At 55.0% G+C, this 27,024-nt stretch overlaps 1 protein-coding gene across 19 annotated transcripts in view; it reads left to right on the forward strand.

Moving 5' to 3' along the window:
* Nucleotides 1-27,024, forward strand: part of JAKMIP3 (Janus kinase and microtubule interacting protein 3) — a 112,599-nt gene that overhangs the window by 21,237 nt on the left and 64,338 nt on the right. For all 19 annotated transcript variants that reach the window (XM_043597903.1, XM_043597906.1, XM_043597908.1 and 16 more), the window contains exon 2: nucleotides 25,561-25,809. In XM_043597903.1, coding sequence (XP_043453838.1) covers nucleotides 25,675-25,809 — 135 coding nt within the window. In that variant the 5' untranslated portion in view covers nucleotides 25,561-25,674. The remainder of the gene's footprint in view (nucleotides 1-25,560; nucleotides 25,810-27,024) is intronic.

The raw sequence follows: 27,024 nt of genomic DNA on the forward strand, positions 1-27,024 counted from the left end.
CGACCCCACTCGGCAGCGTCCTCAGGGTCCATCCGGGCTGCAGCAGGTGTCACGGCATCCTTCCTTTCCAAGGCCGAATAGTATTCCGTCGTGCGGATGGACCACACTCTCCTATCCCTTCATCTGTCAGCGGACACTTGGGTGCTTCCGTGTTTTAGCTCTTGTGAACAGTGCTGCTGTGAACACGGGGGTGCAAATATTTCTTCGAGACTTTGCGTTCAATTCCTTTGGGTAGATACCCAGTAATGGAATTGCTGGACCGTGTGGTAGTTCTATTTTTAACGTTTTAGGCGAGTCTTTGCAGTTGTCCACAGCAGGTGCACCATTTTGCATTCCCACCAATAGTATACAACATTCCAATTTCTCCACATCTTTGTCAGCACTTGTTTTCTGGTTTTGGGGGATTTTTTTGATGGTAACCACCCTAATGAGTGTGAGGTGGTATCTCATAGTTTTGATGTGCATTTCCCTAGTGATGAGTGATGCTGAGCATGTTTTCGTGAGCTCGTTGGTCATCTGTGTGTCTTCTCTGGAGAGATGTCTATGCAAGTCCTGTGCCTACTTATTTATCTATCTATCCATTAGATTTTTTATTTGAGACAGAGAGAGAGAGAGAGAATCTCAAGCAGGCCTCACACTCAGTGCAGAGCCCAACGTGGGGCTCCATTCCATGACCCTAGGATCATGACCTGAGCCAAAATCGAGTTGGACCATCAACCGACCGAGTCACCCAGCCTCCTCCTTTTGCCCATTTTTGTGTCGAGTTGTTTGTTTCTTTGTTGTTGAGTTGTAGGAATTCTCTGTGTATTCTAGATACTAATCCCTCATCGGATACATGATTTGCAGGTACTTTCTCCCATTCTGTGGGTCACCTTTTTGTTCTGTGGATCGTGTCTCTTGATGCACAGAAATTTTAAATTTTCTTGAAGCCCAGTTCGGCCATTTCCTGTTGTTGCCTGTGCCTTTGGCCCTGAATCCAAGAAACCATTGTCACATCCACTTTGTGAAGCTTTTATCCTGTTTTCTTAGAAGAGCTTTGTTGTTTTAGGTCTTACATTTACCTCCTTGATCTATTTTGAGTTCATTTCTGTTTGTGGTGTCAGGTAAGGGTCCAGCTTCACTCCCTGGCCTGGGGACATCGAGGTTTCCCAGCATCGTTTGTTGAAAAGACTGTCCTTTTTCCATTGAATGGTCTTGGCTCCCTTGTGAAAAATCGTTTGGCCGTATATGTGAGCATTTCTTTCTTGGCTGTCTATTCTATTCTGTTGGTCTGTATGTCTGTCTTTAATGCACCCGCTTATTTTTTCAAATACAAATGTGCTCGTACTATACACACTGGCGTTTAAAAAAATTTAGCGAGTTGTCTACACCCCTCCATGTCAGTAAGTGTAGACAAGCCATGTCCAAATGGTGCCCTTGTAGTCTGGCTTATGTGCATTCCATCGTTTGTGCGAATCATCTCTGTTGTGGGCATTTAGGACGCTTTCAATTGTTCGAGCTGTGTTATGGGCACATCACCATAATTATCCTTAAATGAGTTGTATTTGAGGTTGTCAGAGCAGTGCCTGGCACAGGGTAAGTGCTATAAAAGTTTTTGTTACATAGAATAAGCTCAAACGCCATTATTCTATCATTTCCTTGGGACAGATTTCCAGGCATCACATTGCTGAGTTCATGGGCATGTACCACCTGTTGTCTCCCTCCACTGGCCTGGAGAGCAGCCCCCCCCCGAGACAGGCACCGGGCTGGACCCGAGCCCACGAGTGTAAGCGACCTTGTCTCGGGGCGCCGTTGAGGGTGGAGTGTGGACCTCGGTGTCCGGAGCCCCCCGGCAGGTGCACGCTGGCTCCGGCAGCTGTCGCCTGTGTGATGGTGGGCAAGCTGCCCAGCCTCTCGGGGCCTCAGTTTCCTCGCCTGTGTGGGGGAGACCGTGACAGTTAGCCAGTGGGGCTTTCGTGACTGAAACGAGTTCACGCCTACGAGGAGCTCAGGAGAGCGTCAACCAGCACGGTGTTCTGACTGTTTCGAAGGCACAGCAGCAGTCTTAACCGGAACGACTTGGTGATTTGTTCTAATTTCTTAGTCGCCCAGGTGTAGACAATCACAGGATAACCCACATTCTCATTTCCGAGCTACAGGTGATTGGCGTGGGTATTTACCCTGTGGGTTCCCGTCAGAACGATGCCCTCTGGGACTAGGATGGGGTGAAATTTGGACGTCTGGGTCCAAGTTGAAGAGTTGGGGTGAAAGGGAAGGGCGGGTGCAGAGCTGGCTGGGGGCAGAGGGACAAGTAGGGCCCTCACAGGCCTGAACTCCGGAGAACCAGGGCCGGGAGCCTCGTTCCTCGCCCCCTCACGGTTCTAGACCCCAGCGCAGCCACAGCCCATGTCCCCAGGCAGGGCCGTGAGGTGCAGGGACCATCTGTGTCCGTGTTTCCTTGGTCGGATCAGACTGGCTCTTCCTAAGTGCCCTTCAGCTTCAGCCCCGTGGGCCCTGCGTCTTCCTTTGGTCTCACTGGCTTCTCTGGGGGTTTATTGTGGACTTGGCCAGATTTCCGGCAAGGAGAGCTCGTGCCGCTGCACAATCGCTCCACCAGCGCTGGTCTCATTCATTGGATTCGTTTCTACATTTTCATTCTCCAGGGCTTAATGGATACACCTCCCTTCTGGCACCTCACCATTGGAAGAAAATAAAGCCGCCCTTTGGAGTGGAACTTCCTTCACATTATGGACCCTGTAGCCGCATAAAACCCAGGGGGGGATTTTCTCAGGCAAAGGGGCCGGAGACGCTCTCCTGCAGCGGCTGCAGACAGGGAAGGCTGTGTGCACAGGACTCAGCCAGGCCTGCCCGTGTCCCTCACTTGTTTTCCCCGGAGGAGGTGGGCCCGGAGTCCTCCCCGTGTGCGCACGGAAGGAGGCGGCCGTCGGGCCCGGTCTGCAGGGCAGGGCTGTGCCTTTGCGGCGGGCAGGGCAGCCCGCCTCCTCCCCCACCCAGGGGCCGTCCATGCGGTCAGGGGACCCGACACCATGCTGGGCGTTCCTGAGAAAGCCTGTCCGGGCAGCGGAGAGCTGAGGGACCGCTGCAGGCATCTGCTTAGAAACGCCGCGGAGACGGTCCCTCCCCCTGGATGTAGGCACGGCTGGTAAATTCCAACTGAAAAATAAAAGCTGAGTGCTCTGCTGAGTCATAGAACCCTGGGAGCCGGCCGCATGCGCTGGCCTGAGTCTCCAGCTGCCGGAAGGATCCCCGGGCAGGAGGCAGCGCAGGTGAGCGCCCGGGGCCTCGGTCCCCAGCGGGAAGGGTTTCTGTTTGGAATGGCGCAGAGCCTTGGCTCGGCCTGGCCTCCGGGTCTTTCTGCTTCTTACACTTGAATTCGCTTCTATATTTAGTATGCAGACGTATGCGGCCGGAAGCTAGCGGTGTGGAAAGAGGTCACGCTAGGTGTGCAGAGACCAGCACGGCACGGGATGCTTGATCTCACGCCCGTCCATCTGTGGTGCTGCGTGCACGGGGGAGGCCGGGCCCGCGTCCTCCTGGGAGTGGGTTTCTCCTCCTGAACGTGGTTGTTTTCCCGTCTCATAGTCGAGGCTGGAGCTTGTTTACGTGGTGGCCGTGGGTGCGGGGGGTGGGGGGGGCGCAGGGAGAGCGCCAGGCCGGGACCCCTGGCTGCTGCTGGGTGTGGTCAGCGCCTCACTGGCCCCCTCCTCCCTGATCCCGATCTCCCTGATCCTGATCGGATGGGTGTGGGAGTGAGGGGGGGCGCCCTTTGGGCCCGGGTTTCTTTTATGGCTCACGTCCTTATCGCCCGCCTGCCCCCTGCTTGGGCGGTGTCTTCTCTGTGAAACTTACTCAGGACTCACATGTTGTCCCCCGACACCACGTCTTAGGTGAGGAGCTCGTGTTTGGGGGAGACAATGGCTTATTAACTGGTTTCCAACACTTCTCCTCGAAAGAAGCGGTCGCTACCACACCGTGCCTCAGTTTCCCCGGTCGTTCAGGGAGCATCGGTGGTTGACCGGGGCGGGCATGGTGGGAACGGTATCACAGGCGATCAGGCTGCGCGCCGCGGTGGGAAGACGAGCCGTGCGGCAGGGGAGGGTGCCAGCGGCTTGGACGCTCACCTCCGCCTCGGGTCTGCTGTGGGCTCCTAGGCGTGCGAGCGCCCGTGACAGCGAGAGAAAGTTTTCCCTCGTTCGAACCCAGGACCAGGGTCGTACATCTGCGAATGTTCTCTGCGGGGCCCAGCCTTGGAGCAGGTCAGTAGCGGCTGGTGGAACGGGGAAGCGGGCCAGGGCACGACCTCACTCCCACGTCCCGCGTGGACGGTCGGCCTCTGTGAGGCTCTCTGGGGATTTCAGGAAGCCCTGTCCCTGGCGGTCAGTTCCCTCTTCAGGCTGAGGATGTGGGGCGGGGCCGAGCGCATCCGTGATTCCGAGACAATCTGCCGCCACCCCTGCTGACCGTGGGCAGGGCGCTGGCGGTTCCCGAGGTCACGTGCATGCCCGAGGCCGCCGACAGGCCCCTCCTGCAACATGCACACAGCCGGGTGCCGTGCCTGCAGCCAGGCGGCTGCGAACGAGGACCCAGGACGATTCGTACCCCTCAGTCCGGGGCACGCTGCTCTGAGGTGTGGGCTCGCGGGGCTTCATCCTGAGTACGGGCTTCTGCGCACTGGGGTCTCCACGCAGGACAGACGTCACGCCTGCTCATTTCTCCTCGCCTGCCCCGTTTCCAGACACAAGTGCGGGGACCCCGAAACAGCCTCTGTGGAGCAGAAGTCAGAGGGTGAAGAAGGCCGACACAGACCCCAGAGACCACGGCCTTTCTAGAAACATGGCCCCCACCCCGTCTTCCCCCACAAACTCACGGGCACACGTGTCCCATCTCAGGGACTCTGTGCTGTTGGTCTGGCCCCCACGTAGGCATCCAGCAGCATGAGGGCCACTCGGGAGCCCCTGACGGGGGCCGGCCTTCATGCTGCACGGGACGTGGTGCCGTGGGCCGTGGTCACCCAGTGGCACCCTCTCGGAGGCCTGATTGCCACCACTTTGTGACGGCTCAGGAAATTAGAACATCTCCAAGCGGGCACAGTGGACAAGGCAGGTTGCAGGAACCTGCGTCAGTGACACAGAGGCTTGGGCCCAAGAGCAGCCTGACCTCAACGTGAGGCCAGGCCCAGGCCTCGTGGGGGAAGGGATCCTCCTCCGCGGGGGATTCTGTCCTGCTCCTGATGAGGCGTTTGACCCAAGACGAAGGCCGTGAATGTTCAAGACCAGAGACCCATAGACGCACATGGTGACTCCAAGGTCAGAGAGCACAGCCGCCAGAGGAGATGCCCGCCACCAGGTGAGGGGTCCTGCCCGGCGCAGGCTGGGGCGACTGGAATACCTACTACAGCAAACTCAGATAAGAAAGGAGAGAAGGCTTCTTCCTGGACGGGCCCTGGGTGCAGAGACGCGGGCCTCAGTGCACAGCCTCCCAGCTCGCAGGCGGGTGATATCTCCTCCTGCCCTCGGGGTCCGCGACACCCGGCTGCCAGCTGTGTGCCCTCACGGATGTGTCCCATCCCCCAGGATGGGAGGGGCCACTGAGGGTCTGCATGGTTCTAACGCATCAGTAGATGTGTTTTCTCATTATGAAACTTAAAAAATCTAGAAAAGAAAAAAAAAAAAAGACAAGATACCAACAAGACAAAACTTCCCCTTTTAGAATAAACTCTTACCGAGCAATACTTTAAAGTCCACACAGTATCTCATTGTGCGGAAACGTAACCCATAAGAGTAGAGATTTTTCCAGGTGTTCACGATCATAGCCAGTGCTGCCTCGAACGTCTCTGAGTGTGGGGTTTTCCCCATATTCAGATGACCTCTTTGGATAGACTGCTGGATAGGAGAGCCCTGAAAAGTTAGGGGCGGCCTGGAGATTTGTTCATCCGTATTATCACCTTCCTTTCCAGAGGAGCCTTCGCAACCAACCTTTCTCATCAGGGATACTCAAAACAGCCCATTTCGTGGAATATTTGTGGCTTTGAAACTTCTCTTTCCACCCGCAAAACTGCCTTGACCGTCAAGATAGTGAACTTAACGTCCCTCTCTAGAGGTTGTACATCCCTCACGGACAAGCCCCATCCCCCCAGGCCGCCGCCGATCCGCTTATCACTAGATCAGTTTGTTTCTCCAGAATTGTGTATAAATGCAGTCCTATGGTATATATATGTATACCTTTGAGGGGTGCCTGGAGGGCTCAGTTGGCTAAGCGTCAGACTCTTGATTTCAGCTCAGGTCATGAGCTCAGGGTTGTGAGATCAAGCCCCACTTCAGTTCTGTGCCGGGTCTGGAGCCCGCTTGGGATTCTCTCTCTCGACCCCTCTCCCCTCTATAAAAGATGTATAAATGGCTTCTTTCACTCAGTGGAATTATTTTCAGATTTGTTGCTGCACGTACCATGAATTAATTCTTTTTTTCCCCTTCTTCTGAGCAATGTGTGGCTGTCCCCAGTTGTTTATCCACACACTGAGCCGGTTGCTGGATTTGGGGTTGCCGCCAATGTTTGCTCTTACAGGTGAAGCTGCTACGAACTTTGACGCAAAGTCTTTGCACAGACCTGGGCTTTCGCTCCCTTTGGGCACAGACGTGGGCTTGGGGTAGGGTCCCCTCCCTAAGGAGAGAGAGAAAAGGGAGAGAAAACTTCAAGGTAAGCTGGCTGTGCGCCTACGTGACAACATCCCTCATGACCTTGTAAAGCGAGACCGCTTAGTCAGACTGCGCGTTTATGTTACCATATGCGGGAGACAAAGAAACAGAAAATGTACAGACAGACTCTGCCGTGTGATGTTCACCGCTCAGTTCTTTGGGTGGGAACCCAACTGAGCGCTGCCGGCACGAATAAAAGTTGCTTCCTGGATGAGAAGCCTCGGTGTCATGACTCTCTGTGTGAGAAGCCTGCTACAGGCTCGTCTAGGCTCTGTGTGTGTTTCACTTTTTCAGAAAGTAACAAAGCGTTTTCCGGGTGCTTGAACCGTTGCGCGTTCCCAGCAGCTGCGTAGAATTCCTGTCCCCCCCCCCCACTTCCTCCCGTTCCTCCTGTTCCCCCGTTCCTCGTGTTCCTCCTGTTCCCCGCGGTCCTTCCGTTCCCCCTGTTCCTCTGTTCCTCCCGTTCCCCCCGTTCCTCCCCTTCCCGGTCAGCCGGTCAGCCGGTCAGCCGTGCTCCCAGGGGCACAGCAGGCGTCCTTGCTTTACTCTAAGCCCCTGACAACTGATGATGCAAACACCCTTCCGTGTGCCGATTTGCTGTCTCCACACTTGCTTTGGTGACGGGTCTTGCAAATCTGTTGCTTATCTTTACATTGGGTTGTCTTTTTGTGACGGAATTTTGAGAATTTTAACTATATACCTACCTATATATTCTGGGTACAAGTCCTTTACCAGATGTGTGTGTTGCAAATATGTTTTCTCAATCTGTGGCTTGTCTTTTCCTTTTTGTTAACAGTATCTTTCAGAGATAAGACGTTCAAATTTGGGGGGGGGAGATTTTTCTTTCTTTCTTTTTAAATGTCTGTTTATTTTGTTTTGAGAGATAGAGAGAGGGGTTGGGGAGGGGCAGAGAGAGGATCCCAAGCAGGTTCCTTGCTGTCAGCCCAAAGCCCGACGTGGGGTTCCATCCCAGGAACCGTGAGATCATGACCTGAGCTGAAATCAAGAATCAGATACTTAACCAACTGAGCCACCCAGGTGCCCCTCTTTCCTTTATTTTAAGATGTTATAATTTTTAGGTAATATCTACACCCAATGTGGGGCTCAAACTCACTACCCCAAGATCAAAAGTCACTTGCTTCCCTGACTGAACCAGTCAGGCATCCCCAAATTTAAAATTTTTATAAAGTCGAATCTGTCGATATTTTCTTTAAAAACATTTTTTTTAACCTTTATTTATTTTTGAGAGAAAGAGTGTGGGCAGGGGAGGAACAGAGAGAGAGAGGGAGACACAGAATCCGAAGCAGGATCCAGGCTCTGAGCCGTCAGCACAGGCTGACGCGGGGCTCAAACTCCCAAACCACGAGATCAAGACTTGAACCGAAGTGAGATGCTCAACTGACTGAGCTGCCCAGGTGCCCCTGTCAATATTTCTTATATGGTTTTTGCTTTTTTGTCTGAATATTGTGAAGGTTGGATGTATGTTTTCACCTAGAGGTTTTATACCTTACAGTTCCACAATCCCTTTCTACTTGGTTTCTGAATATGATGTGAGGTATGGGCTGAGCTGTGGGTGTTTTGGGGCTTTTTTGTGACTTTGGGCATAGAGACGTGTAATATTCCAGCATGATTTCTTCAAAAGACCATCTTTTCTCCAGTGAGTTTTCTTGGATCCTTCATTATACATCAGTTGATCAGATACTTTGTGGTCTGTTCTGTTCTGTTCCACTGACCAATGTTACACTCGGTGACCATAGCTTTATTGTGAGCTGGAAGTCCGGTAGTGATATCCAACCCCAAATGTGTCATTTTTCAAAATTGCTTAATGTAGATCATTTACCTTTTCCATAGCCATTTCAGAAACAGCTTGTCAGTTTATACAAAAAAAAAAGCCCTGCTAGGATTTTGATTGGGATTGTGTTTAATCTAAATTTCAATTTGGGGAAAGTGAACATAACAACAATGTTGAGTTTTGTGATCCATGAACACTGTATATCTCTCTGTTTATTCTGCCTTTAATTTTCTCTCATGAATATCTGGGGGTTTAAAGGTATAAATATAAATATTTTGTTAGGTTTATTCCTAGGTATTTCATATGATTTTGGTGCTGTTGTAAAAGTTACTGTTTTGTGATAAAATATCTTATTAGTATGAAGAAATATAACTGATAAACATAATCGATTTTTCTCTTTGACCTTTATTCTGTTAACTTGCTAAACTCCCGTGTTCCAGGTACGTTCTTTGGGATTTTCTACATAGGTGATGAGGTCACATGTGAGCAAAAATGATTTCTTTGCTTCCATTTTTTATGCCTTGAGATCTTTTCCTAGCTCACCGTTGGATGGAAGTGTTGAGCAGTGTGTACAGGTGTTTTGCCTTGTTCTGTATCTTAGGGGAAAGGCGGTGAGTCTTTCACTGTGAAGTATGGCGTTAGCGGCACTGTTCTTTTATAGACACTTCAAGTTGAGGAGGCTTCCTTTTATGACTATTTTGCTACACGTTTTTATTGTGAACGGATCTTTGAATTTTGTCAAAAGGCTTTTGTGCATCTTTCGAGATAATTATGTTTTCATTTCAGTGTATTAATATGGTGAATTAAAGGGACTCATTTAAAAATATTAAACCAATTTTTGCATTCCTTATACATGCTCCATTTGATCCCATTGTATTATTGCTGAATACAGTGGGACTATTTTTTTATATATTTATTTTTGCTGAATTTGAGTGGCTATTTTTGTTAGGTATTTTTGCATCCACCTTAATGAGGGACATTTTCTTGTAATGCCTTTGTGTCGTTTGGATATCAGAATAAGGTTGGCCTCATAAGAAAAGTTCTAGAAGAGTTGAGTAGAACTGTTGTTGTTCTTCCTTGAATGTTTGCTAGAATTCACCAGTGCATACGTCTCTGCCTAGGATTTTCCTTGTTGGAAGATTTTACTACAAATTCAGTTTCTTTAATGGATAAAAGGTTACTCAAGTTATGAGTGAGCTTTGTCAGTTTGTGTCTTTCAAGGAATTTACCCATTTCATTTGTAAATCTTTTGATGTCTGTAGGACATGTAGTGATGTCCCCTTGTTGATTCTTGATACTGTAATTTAGGTCTTCATTTTTTTTTCAGATCAGTCTTTCCAGAGGTTTATCAGTATTATTAACATTTTCAAAACACCGGCTTTTAGTTCTATTGATTTTTCTTATTGTTTTTGTTTTCAAATTTATTAATTTCTACTAACATCTTTATTGTTTCTATTCTGCTTATCTTACATCTACTTTATTATTTGTTTTCTGTGTTCTTAAGATGGAGGCTCAGACTGGGATTATATTATGATTGGAGACCTTCCTCATTCCCAATGTGAGCACTTACTGTCCTTAGTGCCCTCCCAGTACCACTCTGGTTATGCTCTGCAAATTCTGGTGTTTGTGCTTTTATTTCCGTTCAGTTCAAAACATGTTGCTAATTTATTTCGAATTTCCTTTTTCACCTATGGGTTATTTAAAAGTGTGCTTAAATTGCCAAGTATTTAAATTTTCTCTTGGTATCTATTACTTATTTATAGCTCATTTTTTTGGGAGGGGGCAGAGAACGTCAGTTGGATCATTTCAACTATTTTAACTTTGATGAGATATGTTTTATTGCACAGCACGTAGTCTGTTTTGATGACTATCTTATGTGCACCTGAAAATGCTGCATATTCTGGTGTTGGATGGTGTACCCTACAAATGTCAATTGGGTCGAATTTGTTGATACTGTTTTTTAAATCTCTTACATCCTTAACTGATCTTTTATGTTCTTATTTCACCGCTTGCTGAGAGGTGAGTGTTGCAGCCTCCAGTTCGAGCTGTGAAAATTCCTATTTCTGCTTGCATTTCTGTTGTTTTTTGTTTAAAGTATTTTTGAGGTTCTCTTTGATTGCTGTGTCCTCTTGATTCATCAATTCCTTTTTCATTATGTAATGTCCTTCTTAATCCCTGGTAATGTTCCTTGCTCTGAAATCTCCATGATTTAGCATTAATGTAGTCACTTCAGTTTCTTTTGATTAGAGTTTGCATGATACAACTTTTTCTGTCCTTTGACTTTTAACTGATCTATGCCTTTATATTTAAAGTGAGTTTCAGATTGTGTAAAGTTGGTGCTTGCCTTTTTTTTTTTCTTTTTAAACGTTTTTATTTATTTTTGAGACAGAGAGAGACAGAGCATGAACGGGGGAGGGGCAGAGAGATAGGGAGACACAGAATCGGAAGCAGGCTCCAGGCTCTGAGCCGTCAGCCCAGAGCCCGACGCGGGGCTCGAACTCACGGACCGCGAGATCGTGACCTGAGCTGAAGTCGGACGCTCAACCGACTGAGCCACCCAGGCGCCCCGGTGCTTGCCTTTTTAAAAAAATATCATCTGGAAGTGCCTGCCTTTAAATTGTGTTTTTTAGCCCATCTGCTGGTTATATTTAATGATGTGGCTGGATTTTAATCTAGCTTTTTGCTCTTTATTTTCCATTTGTGTCATCTCTTCCTTGGTCCTCTTTTCTTGACTTCTGAGGGATTGAGTATTTTTAGGACCCTGTTCACCTATTGCTTATTCATTGCCCTTCTCTTGCAGGGTAATTGTTAATTCTCATGTTAGGGGCTAAACATCGTCTTTAGCTCATCAGTCCTTCTTGACATTCTGCCGGTTCTCATGTAGTTAATGACTTTCATTTTCATTTTCTTTCCCATTTTTTGTGTTGTTTTCAGGTATTTTAATTCTGTGTTCGCTGTGCTCTACACATGCACTTCCTGGTTTTGCCTTAGCTAATTTGTTATCTTTTAAAGGGATGAAAAATAGGGGTGCCCGGGTGGCTCGGTCGGTTAAGTGACCGACTTCAGCTCAGGTCATGATCTTGCAGTTTGTGAGTTCGAGTCCCACGTCCGGCTCTGTGTTGACAGCTAGGAGCCTGGAGCCTGCTTTGGATTCTGTGGCTCCCTCTCTCTCTGCCCCTCCCCCGCTCGTGCTCTGTCTCTCCCTCTCCCTCTCAAAAATAAATAAACGTTAAAAAAAATGTAAAGGGATGAAAACTAAGAAAAGAGCCTGCTCTCCACACCCTCCTCGTCACCGCTGTGAGCGTGCTTCCGTTGTCTGTGTGCATCAGTTTCCAGCTTGACGACGTCTCTTCTGCCTGTAGAACTGCCTCCAACATTTTTTTTGTCGCCCAGATCTTTTGCCAATAAATCCTTTCAACTCTTGTTCTTCTGCAAAAGTCTATTTCTCCTTCTTTTTGGTAACAGATTTAATAATATGTAAGTCACCCACTTAAAGTGTGAATTCACGGGGTTTTAGTGTATTCACAGAATTTTGCAGCTGTCACCACAAATTTAGAACATTTCTGTCACCCCAAATAGACGCCCTGGACCATTAGCCGTCACTTCTCACTTCCCCTGTCCCAAGCCTGCAGCAACCACTCATCTGCTTTCTTTTTCTGTAGATTTGCCTTTTCTGGCCGTTTCACACAACGTAATCATGTAGCATGTGACCTTTTCTGTCCGGCCTCTTTCATGTAGTGCCACGCTTTCCAGGCGCGTCTATACTAGCCTGTACCGCTACCGCATTCCTACTCACTGCTGGGTGGTGGGCCATCGTATGGCTATGCCGTGTTTTATCGTCCGTCTATCAGTTGGTGGACATCGGTGCTGTTCCCACTTTCTGGCCGTGACGAGTAACGCTGCGGTGACCTTCGCGGTGACGTTCGTGTGGCACATCCCCGGGAGGAGAATTGCTGGGCCACATGGCGTTTAGCTGCGTGAAGAAAACGCACCGTTGTACGTCCCCAACGGTACACAAGGGTTCCAATTTACCCGTGTCCTCATTTGTTCTTTTCTGGGTTTTAAAAAATATTTATTTAAAAAAACTTCTTATGGTGGCCGTGTTAATGGACGTGAGGTGGTCGGCTCCTTCATCCCCACAAGGTATTTTTGCCGAGTCTAGAATTCGGGTTTCATGGGTGTTTTTGTTTCGTTTTGTCTTTCTGGCTCTTTGAGCCACGGCCCCATCATCTTCTAGCTAGTTCTTGCCTTGTTCCTCTGCGTGTTGTGTGCTCTCCTCCCTTCATTCTGTTCCAGGTTGTTTCTTTAGTTATGGTTTGCGTCAGTTTGACTCCCGTGTCTACATTTCTCTTTGCCGTTTGCGGATCTGTGAGCTCCGAGTCCGTAAGGTGTTGTGTTTCACTAATTCTGAAGAATCCTCTGTTGTTTCCTTTCTTTATGTTTTCCTTCTCCCTGTTTTCTCTTTGTACTCTGGGAGTCCACCCCCACCTCTTCCAGGCTTCTTGATGTTGTCTGGCCCTGTTAGAGACTCTGTTTTCTTTCTTCTCCTGGGTTTCACATCAGACACCGTCCTGTCTTCAAGTTCACGGAGTCCTTCCGTTGCCAAGTGCGTTCCTCTAATTCTCACCTCTGGTGTCATGACCCTTGTTTCTAATGACTGCGTTTGAGCCTCTCTTGTAGTTTCCATTTCCTTGCTGGGTCTCCGTCTTTTCCTTTAGACCCTCGGGCATACACGTTACTGAAATGTCCTGTCCAGTAGCAGCAACCACTCAGCATCTCTGAATCTGGTTCTTCTGATTGCTTGACAATGGGTGGTTTTCCTTGTTTTTTTTGTTTTGTTTTATTTTGTTTTGTTTTTTGTTTCCTTTTTTCTGTGTCTTGTAATTTTTTTGTTGAATGTCAGACATTGTAGAAGAACAGTAGAAGGTATCTATCTGCGGAAAATGATATTAAAAAAAATTTTTTTTATTAACGTGTATTTATTTTTGAGACAGAGCATGAACGGGGGAGGGTCAGAGAGAGGGAGACACAGAATCCGAAACAGGCTCCAGGCTCCGAGCTGTCAGCACAGAGCCCGACGCGGGGCTCGAACTCATGGACCGCGAGATCACGACCTGAGCCGAAGTCGGGCACTTAACCGACTGAGCTACCCAGGCGCCCCTGGAAAATGATATTTAGCACAGATGTGGACACATCTCTCCTTGTGTCAGTGTGCGGGCTGGAATGAAGGCAGGGAGTAGCTGAGCCGGCTTAGGGACTTGTAGCCTGTCCTTACGGCCAGCCCAGCGTGGGGTTCAGACTCGTCATGGCGGGCTGCCCACACACTGTGCTGGGGGTCTCTTCCGTGCTCCTGCTGCACCTGGCCCCCACACCCCCTGCACCCCCGTACCATGCAGGGGCTCCTTCTGCAGGCTTGCCCCTCTCCCAGCTTGACTGCGGCTGCTTGTTCCTTGGCGTGAGGCTTGTTTTGAGGAAAGGGGATCTCAGTTTCCTCTGGTGCAGCCTTAGGTCAGTCAAGGCATATGCACCTGAACTTGGGTAGTTGGCCTTGTAAGGGTCCCTGCCTTCCTCCGCAGCGGCCAAGCTCTGTCTGCTCTGTTTCAGTGCAGGACCCTGAGCCCCAGTGCCTCCGTCTTCCTCCCCAGGGGCAGGTGTTTGGGGCTTCGACTCTGACCGTAGAGGCAGATTTTTTCCTAGTGCCTGGAGCAGGAAGGAAGGAGGGATCTTACTTTCGTCCTGAGCCCAGGGACCCTGCGGACGAGAGGCTTTGCTGCCCTTGTCCCGGTGGCTTATGGCTTTTGCTCTGTGTGGAGGACGGGTTCTGGGGGTGGGGAGAGCCCCGTACCTGTCCCAGGCGGCAGGCGGCCTCTTGCATATCTGCACCAGGGGGGAGCCCCTCCAGCCTCTGCCCTGCCCTCACCCTCTCTCGTGTCTGGACTCCAGCGATTCCAACCTGACCTGCCACGTGCAGCCCTTAGAATTGTGTTAAAATCGGAGCTGATTTCTCCCCACTTCTTTCTCCTGTGCTCCGCCTGATCATGCGCCCGTCTCCCCTCAGGGGGGCTGGTCACCATTTGGAATCTGGTGCTTCGGTTGCCTTGGGACCCCAACTCTTTCATGGGCTCAAGGAAAGACAGGGTGTTGTTTACGGGCGAGACGTTCTTTTGCGATTTCCTACATCTTAAGCAGAGGAGGTTTCTTTGTGATTTTGAAACCCCTTTTTCCCTTCTTTGTAAATTATCTCTTTTGATAGTTACCCGTTGATCTTGTGAGATCTTAGCGTTTTTATTATTGAATTTCACAGTCTTCTAATATAGTAAAGATATTAACTTTTTAATTGGATTTACTGTAAATACTCTTTCAGTGCATTTTGAGCTTAATTGCACGCCATCTGTAATAGAGAAACGTAAATTTTTAATGCGGTGGAATCTGTCGGCTTTCCCTTTTGTGAATCCCTTTCATCTTCTCTAAGCCCAGGAAGGCCTCTCTCTCCAGAGACTTGAGAGATGCTCGTTTCTCCTTCCCCTGCTTTGATTTTCATCCTCAGCACTCTTTAATCCACTTAGAGTTCCATTGGGTGGGCAGTATTCCATACGTCTATTTTTTTTTTTTTTTTTTTTTTTTTTTTTTTTGACGATTAGCCAGCTAATCGCCTGGTGTTCTTAGGTGACGTCCTTCTCCTTACCGTGGAACGTGACGTATGTGGGAGAGAATGGGGCCCGTTTCTGAACGGGGTGATCTTTCTCAGTCGTGAGGTTGGGGTTTTTCCTGCTTAGCAAAAGGACACGGTTTTGACCAGGGAAACTGTTTTCTGTTACAGAGTTTGCCGTGCCTCTGCCAGGCTCTCTCCGGACACCTCGGTCTGAGGGTGTCTCAGCTGTCACTGGGCGGGCCCCCTTTCCTTCCCTGCTGCAGCCCTGGGGCCGGCCACTGGGCTGTAGGACCCACGTTTAACCGTGGGCCTCCGAGTTGTAATGGACAAATACACACGTGTACCCTGAGCGTGAACAGGGTGTTGTGAGACCCTCCAGGCCCGAGGTCAGGCACGCACCCCGGCGCCCCATCCCTCCGACCGGACGTGGAGTGGCCGCCAGGTTGTCTCGAACGGGCCCCAAGGTGCCCGGTTCCCAGGGCCCTCCTCCTGCTGTCGTGCCTCCCGTCTCCCGCTCGCGCTTGTGGCCCGGGGGACGGGGGCGGCGTCCTGGGAGCAGCCAAGGAAGGGGAGACGCGGGCCTGGCTTGCAGGGGTCACCATGGGGGGCTGCTGCGCGGCTCCAGCCCCACCTCGGGCACCAGTCTCTGTATTAACCTTCTGTGGCTGCCAGCGCGAATTGCCACAAATCTCGGAGCTAAAGCAGCACGGACCCGCCACGTCGTGGTTCTTCAGCCCGATGTCTGGCGGGGGCTGAGCTGGAGCGTGGCAGGCGGCTCTCCTGTCTGGAGGCTCCGGGGCCTGTGCCCTCTCTCACTCGCTCGTTAGTGGCGGTCATCGTCTTGCCCATTGTCGAGTGCAGGCTCGATTTCCTCGTGCTTGGGACCTGCAGGCCCCCCACCCCCCCGCTTGCGGTGTCTCCTCCCGCGTCCAGGCCAGCGGCTCGGCCCGCGTCTTTCTCAGGCGGCGCCCCTGGGGTCCCGTGGGCCTGGATTGGACCGCAGACCCCATCCCGGGGTCTTGGCCTCCCCCTTGTCGCATAAAGAAACCCGTTCACAGGTTCCAGGACTGGGATGCGGCCAATATCGGGGGACCAAGCATTTGCTCTCCTGGCAGAGTGCTCCCTGGGTGTTCACAGCCTGACCGCGGACCCTCTTTCCTCAATTAACACAGTTCTTCTGCTGGGATGGAATAGTCCGGTTTCTAAGACATCTTGTATTCAAAAAAACATCCTGAAACAAATTATTTTCATGGATAAAATGGCAGGGAGCTGAAAATTTCAGATTTATGGTAACCACGTAAATTGTCTACAAAACCCCACTAATAAAGGAAGTTCATCACTGTGGGTATATTTGTAATGGGCAAACACACAATACATACTGGCTAATCGAGACAGACAAAATCAAGCTTAAATGTAAGCCGCGTCAGTAGTAGGTTCCGGGACCTTCCGGGTAAAACGCAGGTCCCGTTACAAGCGGCAGCAGCACTTGCTGAGCTCCGGCCACGCACCCGCAGCTGCTCGTGTCTCTGGGCTGTTTGCTACGTGGCCCGCTGTCTGCGTCGGGAACGTGGGGACTCGTGCATCCCCAGCAACTGTCCCCCGAGGAGAGAGGTCAGGAAGTAGGTGTTTCTGGACGTCGTCCTGAGCACTTTTCTTTTTCCCAGAAGAGCTGTTTTGGGAGTCAGACCCCTGTCGATGCGGGGCGGGGCTGTGCTGTGTGCCTGTGTGGACACGGCTGCCTCCCGGCGTGGGGTCAGGGTCACCTGGTCCTTCCCATTCCTGGGCTCCATCAGACCCCCGCACACACACACAATTAAAACTATAGGCTGACTCTCTTAAACCATCTGCTCTCTCTCTGCTGCACACCAACATTCATTCCAACCATTACAGCGTTTCCCCCTAAATTATATTTGCAAAACCCTCGCTCTGAGGTGGGTTCCGTGAACACAGTGTTTCCCGAATTCCCCTCTTGGCGGGGACGGGGTCGCTGGCACTGACCTTGTCCTGCCACCGTTAAATTCCCCAAGAGTGACGGGGCAGGGAGGCCCTGCAGCCGCTGTCCTTGGGCGTTCGGCCCCGGCCGCGCTCAGGTCTGTCCCCGTGTGCGGTGCTGTCCCAGATCACACACGCGTGCTGCCCCGCTTCTGAGCTGCTGGCCTGGTGCTGGACCGCTGTCTGTCCTGACTCAGTCCCTGTCTTTCCTTAACGCCCTTGGAGGGCCCTGGCCCCTGATGAGCCGCGCTGTTGTTCACGCACAGTGTAGGACTAGTGTTTGGATATGTGGTCCTCGTGAGCTGAGGAGTCTCAGTGGACCCTGTGACGCTTTCCTGACACCAGGGGACCCGGGAGGCGGGGCACAGCAGGCCTCGCTGAGGCCCCGTGCTAAGGGCCAGGCCTGATGTCTGCTTGAGGCAATGAAACGCAAACCCTTTTGAAATGGGTAAACCCCCCTCCAGACCTCAGGTGAACTCCCAGGAGGCCTGGGAAAGCTCACCGGAACTCCGGCTGGATGCTCCGGGAAGGAGAGTGGGGGAGGCTGCTTTTGTCCATCCGTCTGTCAGTCTGCCTTCTCACCTACCTGAAGATCATCCTTCACATTACTTGTTTCGATCAACTGTTTCCTGTTCATCTGTGCCAGGACCGCGAGAAGGAGCAGCCTGACTCTCGGGTTGGTTTCCGGGGCTGCTCCTCCGACGTAGTGACTGCCTTGTTTCAGGCCATTTTGCTCTTGGCCTCCAGCTCGGGCTGGGGGCTCAGGAGCTGGGTCCCATCCTCAGCCGAGGCCTCCTGAGGGGTCCCGAGCTGAGCGGCGACCCCAGACCACGGCCGCTGTCCTCTGATGGGCTCGGGCGTTACCACACACGCGGAAGAGCACCCCAGACGCTGTGCTTTCAACCCCACGCTGCAGCTCAGTGGCTACCTGGTTTGAGAGCCACAGAAGCTGTCCGTGAGGACAAAGATAGAAAAGATTTCAGTGTTTCACTTAAACTCTTCCTGTATCTGGGGTGATGAATGCAGGAAGCCAGTGTGATGGGACCAGATGCCATCTGCCAACGGGAGGGAGGGGGGTCCCCTGGCCCAGGTTTCTGCGGGGAGCCAGGCCCAGAGGCAGTGCTGCAGGTGAGGACAGTTTCCTCAAACAGGTGGCCGGCTCCCACAATCATCTCCTGTAACATCTGCGTCCTCTATCCTGGGAGGTGAGCTGGCAAATTTTAAGTCACACTTGTGACTTAAATTATAACCACTTACATTGTTATTATTATGATAATCATTATTATTATATGAAGGTAAATACAAGCGTAAGATTTTTCCTTTGATGGAGAAAGGCTTCCGCCTCCAGGAAGGCAGGGTAAACCCAGTTTCTCCTAGCCCTCCCATCAGTACGATGAAGCACTCTGGATATTGGATCTAGAACAAACATAAGAAGGTGGAGAAGGAGGTCCACTAGGGACCCGGGGACCAGGAAGACAGTGGCGAGGGCGGAAGGGCCTGGAGGAGCCTGCCGCCTTCGCCGAAGGGCCAGGAGAGCAGCCTGGTAGCACTTCACTGAGGGGGACGCGCAGACGGCAGACGAGCACGGACAGGTGTCAGTCACGATTAGGAAAAGCAAAGGAAAACCACGGTGAGGTCGTGCCTGGCAAAATGCTGAAATCGAATACAGTGGCACCGAATGCGGGCGAGGAAGCAGGGGAGCCGCGTCCCGCACGCGCTGGGGGCGGGGAGGGACGGTGGTGCGGCCCCTGCGGAGCGCGGCGTGGCGGCTTCTCCAACACCTCAACGCTCAGCCACCACGCGGCCCAGAAACGGCGCTGGCGAGCGTTTGTATCAGAGGAACGAAGACTGTTCCTCAGTCACCCGCAGGTGCACCTGTACAGTAGCGATGTTAGCGGCGGCCACCCCGCGAACGCCCGGACGTCCTGCGGTGGGCGAGCCGTGACACCCTCCACGGCGGGTCCGCGCCGGGAACACCGCACCGCGGTAAACACAGGGAGCCAGGGCTGCACGCGGTGGGTCCCCGCAAGGCCCCCTGCCGCACGCTTGCGTTTCTGTCACATTCTTGACGTGCAAGACAGAGACGGAAGGCAGGTTCGTGGTTGTCGGGCGAGAAGGGCAAAGGCGGGCGCAGGCTCCCCGGGCGGCACCAGGAGTCCTGTGCACACACTTCGGAGTGAGTGTCCTGGGGCCGTGCCGTTGTCACCTGGGGGCGGTCTGCTCCTGCCCTTGCTGTCAGGGAAGCTCCCACCCCGTGACCTCACGTGGCACGCTTGGACTCTTGACCTCTGCGCCCGGCTTCTAGAAGACACACTTCCGGATGGAGCGGAGGCCTCAGCCTCTGTGTCCCGACAGCGCGGTCTTGTGCAGCCCCGTGGTCGTCGGTGGGAAAGACCCCGGCGTGCCTGTGTGTCCGCCGTCCCAGGGTCGGTGCCGACGGGGGGTCGGCTTCTTCCCCGCCGGCACCCAGGCCCCGAGTGCTGCTCCCCTCCTCCCGAGGCCTGTCCCCACCCCCGCTCCAGTCGCTCTCCTGCCCCACCGACGCGACTGCCCCCCCCGTCCGCAGGTGTGGACCCGGTTGTTGTGTCAGCACGTGCTCCCAGACGTGCCTGCGGCCGGTTGACTGCGCTCTGGGTGTCTCTTTTCCAGAACAAGTGCGTTTTGATGGGAGAGGGGTGTGGAGTGGTGGCCCACCTTCTGCCGGGCTCCCCGTGAGGGTCCTGCCTGGAGAGGGGCCCCCCACCAACACCCCACGTGTGCCCGACGCGTGGCCTCGGCCTTTGCCCACTGTCCTCCCAGATGCGCTGCCCGGCACGGGCCCTTGTCCGACTGCCAACAGGGAGCCACAGGCTGTACTCGGAGGGTCCCTGTGGATTTGACAAGTGTCTCCGACCCCCCCCCCCCTCCTTGTCGCCTGCCTTGGATTTCCATGGAAATAAGGCTTAGGAACATCAGATTATTCTTTCTTCTCCGTAGATAAAATCTTTAACCTGGAAAGGATCTGGGTCAGATACTATCAACTTTACAATACGACCCAGGACACTTGCAAATTACATGGGGCCTTGCCCTGAGCGGTTCGCGGGCAGGCGGTTTTACTGCCATCAGGGACCCTCTCCCTACACGGTTCAGTGAGAACAGGAGCCTGGGCTCCGCGGGGGAGAAACCCTGGAGGCCAGCAGGGACCTGCTGGGGAGCGGCGCTGACCTACCCGCTTCCTGGTTAGCGGCTCCGGTTGGCGGTCGGGGCAAGCGCGTTCATCGACTGTAGAGCTTTGACTCCTTCTAAACCCTCTGAACATACAACCGCTAACGGCGAGAGCAGAGGGAGCTCCTGACCCCGAAACAAAGGTGGGCGGACTGTGCTGTTAACCTACTCGTGTAGCGACTTCCTGAAAAAGTGTGACCCACATGGCTGGAGGCAGTGGGCATCGGGTCGGTGTGTGAGCCTGAGGCTTGGACGTGACCCTGCCCCCCCCCCTTCCTCCCACACACCTGGGTCTCCCGAGCAGGTTGGTGACACTTATGGGGGGGGAGGCGCAAATTCAATCCAGAAAATATTTGAAATGCCCAGTGTTGTGCATTTTAGGGAGCTGGCTCCCCCTTGGGCTGTCGCTGCTGGGTCCCTCCACACCCCTGCCCCCCACCTGCACGCTGACCTGGTGACTGAGCTCTGTCGACAGGAGGCCCGAGGCCTGACCATCAGGGTTGTTCACATCTGTGGTTCAAGCAGTGTTGACCGTGGCCCCGTGGAGACGACACTCCCACCCACCCATGACCTGGTGGGTGGGGGGCTGGTGCAGCCTGCTCTGACCAAACCCTCCACCCCCAGCCCCCGCTTGCAGAGGCCAGTGATTCTCCCAGGCAGGGGTGAGCACTAGGGCGAAAGCATCCAGCAAAGCTCAGGGGCCTCCCAAGGCCTGGTGTCCCCCTCCAGCCACCTCTTCTGTCTGCCAGGGTGACAGGAAAGATGTGGGATCCATGACCTGGACACAATGGTTATAGCCAAGGCTTCACTGGGTGTGGGCACAGGGGGCAAAGCCACGGGGCATACAGAAGCACATAAGACAGAACAGGGGACCCTGGACACCCTCGGTGCCACTTGTCCGTCCCCTGCAGGAGCCTGTCCCCCAGCATAGACGGCGGGTGTCTCGGGGGCCAGATGCTTCCTTCCACCAAGCCCTTATCCCGTGCAAGCTTCAAGCTGATATCATCAGCACAAGTAGGACTTGGGGTGAGGCATGAAAACCCCTCTCCTTGCCCTCGGCAGTGACCTCATCAAGTGCTCCCGGAGGAGGGTGCAGCCTGGGCTGGAAGGAGGAGCCCGTCGGAAATCCCTGCCTGGGGTGTGCGTGAACAGGGCCTTCCAGGTGCCCTCGGAGGACCCGGGGGCGGGGGGGGGGGGGTGTTTCTTCTGTTCCCACTCATTTCCACAAATAATAAAGTCAACACGTTTACCACATGTGTCCCCAGATTGGTGTCGGAGAAAGATACTCACGCTGCCTTTGGGGAGATGTCAGGGAGGGCTCGAGACCCCTGGCTGCATCGAAAACTGTCGGGGCAGGGTGGCCAGTACCGAGAGGAGCAGTTCAGCCCCCAGGGGCTGGGGGGCGGCGGGCAGGAGCCCTGAGCCCAGGCCAGAGCAATCAGTCTGTGTTGAGCTGTGTGGGAGCGTGTTCCAAGTAGAGCAAAAGGCATGGTGGGCGGAGGGCGCGGGGCAGGGAGGGGAGGGGCCTGTGCCGCCTCAGGGCTGTGGGGCAGGTGTCTGTCTGGAACCCGCGCGCGGGGTGTCTCCCTCTTTAGACACCTGGTGACGCTGGCTGTCTATCCAGGAAAGGCCTGCGCAGTTTCATGGTAAAACACATAGTAAACAATGAACCCATTTACAGAACGTTGAGTAAAGAATTGTTGGGGTGGAAGGCAGCCTTGGCAAATTGTCCAGGAGATTGGGGTTCACTGGAATCTGGGGCGGGCAGCGGGGAGACATGCAGCGTCTTGACCAGGTGAGGGGGAGGCCAGGGCTGTCACCCGAGACTGTGGTCCCTCTTGGGGCGTCGAGGACACAAAAGACACAACCAGGCCAGAGAACGGGAGGAGGAAGGGTTTTGTTTGCAGCAAGTGACGAGAACGCGGGATCCTGCCCAAAGCCGCGTCTCCCCGAACAGCAAACCCGGGGAGGGGTTCACCCGAGGGGCTAGCGCTCACCGAGGGGCTTGCGCGCAGGGGCTCCGGCACGGCACGGCACGGCGGCGAAAGTCCAGAGGCGTCGGAGTCCGGGCCGGGGTCACGAGGCCGGCCTGGGGCAGCTCCGCCGGACCTGAGTGCCCGGGGGGGTTGAGATCCTGCAGAGGTCGCCCCGGAGGGCGCGTCCGGCCAGACTTCACCTCCAAACCGGCCCTGGGGGTCGCGCCTCCGATGAGCCGTCCCTCCCCCGTGTGATTCGGTTGCCTCCTGCCTGATGGCGGCTGTTTGTCCTTCTTCCTGCCTTCCCAAGGCGGCTGGGGCCTGAGATGACTTTTCTTCCTCTTCTTTCTTTTTTTTTTTTTTTTTTTTCAAGCAGGCTTCATGCCCAGCGTGGAGCCCGATGTGGGGCTTGAACTCAGAACCCTGAGATCAAGACCCGAGCTGAAATCAAGAGTCAGATGCGTAACTGAGTGAGCCACCCAGGCACCCGTGAAATGACTTTTCCCGTGTCCGGAAAGCTGCGTCTGTCTGTCTTTCCAGGCTCCTCGACCCCCTCTGCCCACAGGGCCAGGCCGTGTCTTGAAATGGTGGCGTGGGAGTCACTGCAGAGAACAGCCTGGAGAGAACGTAGGGAGGGTGGTCAGGAGGCCCGGGTCTGGGGGACACGCCGACACTGGTCCCGGGACACAGGGGCTCTGCTCGCAGAGGGCCGTGGGCTGAAGACACCAAGCCCTTGGCCCAAAGCACCAGGCCAGTGGGTCCCAAAGGATGTCCCCGGGCCAGGGCGTTTAAGAGCTTCAGCAGGTGCCCGGGACCAGCATCGCACCCCAGGTGAGGCGTCCAGGACGTGTCGCCGAGGCAGGCAGAATGCTGTCACTGGGTGTGTGAAGAGCAGCGTCCTTTTTCTGTCATTTTCTCAAGCGTGATGGGTTTTGGGGTCAAGGCAGCTCCTAGGCCTGGGGTCCTGCCAGGACCCGTGGACTCGGCCTCCGTGAACAGATGGAGCCTCCCCCGACACCGCCCCACCGTGGGCCTCCGCCCCTGTCAGGTGCCCCCACCCGGCTTTCCTTGTGGTGGTTTCCTGCCAGGGATGGCCGGAGCGGGGGCACCCCCAGCCCTCCTCCAGGTCCCTGCTTTTGTTTGTGAACCCCAGCCCTTGTCGTGGTTTGCTTTCCTGCCTGAGCCCTCAGGGTGTGAGCTGCAGGCTTCTTGGCCCAGAACTAGCACGGGTCTAACTGGTCTAACCAGTGGGGCCGGTGTGGGCACAGCAGGTGCCTCACGTGCGCCTTCAGGGGCCCTGTTGGCAGCTGGCAGGTGCCTGGAGGTGTGAATTCCACCCAGACCCTGTGTGAATTCCTTCTTGAGGCCCCCAGGCCCCCCAAGCAGGAACTGGGGGGCTTTTCCTCCAGTTTGGATGAGACTTTTAACTTCCTACACACTCCCTCACTCAAATGGAGCCCCGCCACACCACATCGCTGACCCCACCCACAAATGGAGCCACACAGGTCAGAGCCGCCGGGACCCTGTAAAGCGGCTCTGTCTGTTTCCCAGAGCAGAGCCGGCGGAAGACAGCTGTTCTGTTGGCTACTTTTTATCCTCCTTCTCTCCACATGCCCCGGTGCCCGAGCATCAGGCACCTGCAACTGTCGGGACGCCCGTGACCACCGCAGTGGCAGCGGCGGAGGGGCGGTGCGCGGATGGGGTGCAGGCCTGCCCTAACCAGCCACAGCAGGAGCCCACGGGTCTCAGCACCAGCTCTGAAGACTCGGGGGGGGGGGGGGGAGAGTGGGAAAGGTCGCCACAAGCCGGCAGAAGACCCTGCACACGGAGCTGGAAAATCTGCAAAGCGGTGCCCAGGGGCAACTTAGAATCGAGAGCCTGGCCTCAGCTCCTCCCCTCCCCTCCCCCAAACAAGCTCTTCACGTGACAGGTGGCTGTGGGCAGGGAGACGTGGGCCAGCCACCGGGCTAGGGCGGGGGGACCACGTGCCTGCTGGCATCTCTTCTGAGACACGGCAAAACACCTTTAAACTCTCAGCGGGCCCTTTTCTCTCCTTCCTCGGGAGGCTGCTGCCCTCCCGAGTCCCTCTTCCGGCTCTGCACCCAGGCCCACTGTGAGCCCCTTCCCTCACTGGCCCCCGCCTCCTAGCGGCCGCCTCTCACCGTTGTGCCGCCCGGGCCCCCTGCATCTCTGGAGCTTTGTACTCATTCTGTGTCTCGGGGCCTCAGGGACCGAGCCGGGAGGGAGGACAAAGGCCGTGGGGACACGTCTGGAGAGCCTTTCCCGGGAAGTGCCGATAACCCAGCCCGCGCCCAGGCCCCCACTGTGAAAGCTGAACTTTGACGTCATATCCCAGGTTTGGGAGGGACTGTCCCAGCCTGTCAGCTGGAGCGGGTGGTGGGCACAGGGCGTCTCTGGCCCAGGTCACTTATTTGGACAACTGTTCTGGTGTCGGTAGTGCAGGAAGGAGGCCTCGGGGTCCAGGGACATTCTTGTCCCCACTGTGTGCAGGGGGCTTCCCGGGTAGTCAGTGTGGACTCCAGCCGTGCCTCCTGCTGTTGAGCCCGGGCCCATACCGTCTGTGCGGTTGGTCGATGGGCCTGCTTCCCGCACTTGGCGCTGGGGCACCGAGGAGACGCAGCCGCAGGCCCGCGGGGTGGTGGCGGGTGGGCGGCCCAGGGCAGCGCCCCTGCTCCGTGGGCTGGATGAGGGTGTGCGTTCACCCCCTAAGTTGGCTCAGGGTGAGAGTGCACGTCCTCCGGGGCGGAGTTCTTGGGCCCCCTGGGGGGTCTGGGGGTCCCTGCCTCTACGCCTCTGTCTGAGAAGCTCCTGGTTCACACCCACCATCGCCACCAGGATGCCACCCACCCAGGTATGACATTCGGGCCTTAAAGTTGGGTCCCCAGCCTCTCCTTCCAAAGGGGCAGAGAAAGAACTCCTCTCCAGCTCCCCGTTCGTGCCAGGCGCTGAGAAGTGCTTTACTTGTGGGGTCCCCATCAGAGCTGCTGAGTGCAGGGCCGAGGGCCTCTGTGGTCTGCGGCTGGGGACCCTGGGTGCGGTCGGGATGGCTTCCTCAGGGCACAAGAGGCCAGCCTTGTCCCACCCCCCGCGGCCCGGCTCCCACCAGCGTATTGAGGCTCCCACCAGGGTCGCCCGCCTCCCGCCAGGGTCTCGAGGCTCCCACCGGGGTCTCGAGGCTCCCATCACGGTCGCAGGAGGCCAGCCTGCTCACCAGGTGTGCTCTCCCTGCAGGTGATGGAGAAAATGTAGCAGATCCACGGTGAGGCGCTACCTGCCCAAGCGTGGTGCGGACAGACCAGCCGAGACGAGCGGCCCTCCCCGGGCCCCCCCCGGGCCACCCTCACCATGTCCAAGAAGGGCACGGGCGGCCGAGGCAAGGGGGACAAGGCGGAGGCCTTCGCTGCACTGCAGGCTGCCAATGAGGAGCTTCGGGCCAAGCTCACCGACATCCAGATTGAGCTGCAGCAGGAGAAGAGCAAGGTGGGCCCCCCGCGCCCTGCCCCTCTCACTTCTCCACGCCCTCCTGGGCCCTGGGGGTCTGCCCGGAGCCGGGCGCGGTGGGGTCTCTGCCCAAGTGCCCGCCAGCTCTCTCCAGGCAGCTGGGGTGCACAGACAGCTCTGGAGAAGAGCGGGGCAGGGGGCGGGCTGGGGTGAGTGAGGGGACCGCGCCGGGTCGGTGCCGGGGCCGCCAGAGGGACCTCAGCCTGTGGCACCATCCTGGGAAGTGTCCCTTCCCCCTGAAGTGGTCACCGTGGAACTGAGCCCACATATAGCAGGCCTGGCCTGTGGATGAAGGAGACAGGCCAGGCTTGCTGTTTCCACGTGCGGTCGGAAACGCGGGGGCGGGCCCGCAGGGGTGGTGGGGCCCAGAGACCACAGTGGGAGGCGCGAGATGGCCCCACCGGACCTCAGCACTTGGGGTCCTTGAGGCCCACAGGGAAGGCCGGGGCCGGGGCCTCTGGGAGGAGTGTGGGGGGCTGGTCACAGGGCAGCTCAGTGCCAGGCCAAGCCTGGGTGGTGGGCATCCCACCGGCCCGCCGCCCCCCTCTCTGCCGTAAGTCTGCCCTCTGCCCTCTCCCCGTCCGGGGAGGTTCAGAAGAAAGGATTTGGAGAGAGGCGGGTCTGGAGGGGGACGGTTCTTGCGGGAGGCGGGTGGGGGAGGGGATCAGGTGGTTGGGCCCAGTTGCCTAACGCCTGGGTTACCCGCGCGGGTTAAATCATGAATGCTGTACTATTCCGTGCCACGTGGTAATGACACGAAATTAGATTCAGTGTCCAACAGACTGGTATTAGGACTCGGCCACGCTGCCCATCTACGTGCCGTCTGCTGGTTCAGCCACGAAGCCCGCGTGACTTCCCGCCAGTCTCTTTACAGGAAGAGCGTGTGGCCCACGCCGGGCGCTTACCCTCTGCCTCAGGTCCCTGCTCCGCACCAAGGGGACAGTAGCAGCACCTTCGGTGCCAGGGAGGGACAGCTCGAGGGGCCCAGGATGAGCTTGCCGCTCTGATGCCATCGGCTGCGGTCACAGCGACCACGTGGCCGCTCCCGTGGCGAGGCGTCCTCTGTGGGCCCACAGGAGAGTCGGAGCCCACGGGGGAGCCCGGCGGCATCGACGTCATCACGGCTCGGGGTCAAGCAGTCGCCAGGTCGGCAGGGGCGGCACCGAGAGGCGCGGGCGCACGGCGTGGGTGGAG

This window comes from Prionailurus bengalensis, chromosome D2 (genome assembly GCF_016509475.1).
Source record: "Prionailurus bengalensis isolate Pbe53 chromosome D2, Fcat_Pben_1.1_paternal_pri, whole genome shotgun sequence".
Classification (NCBI taxonomy): Eukaryota; Metazoa; Chordata; class Mammalia; order Carnivora; family Felidae; genus Prionailurus; species Prionailurus bengalensis.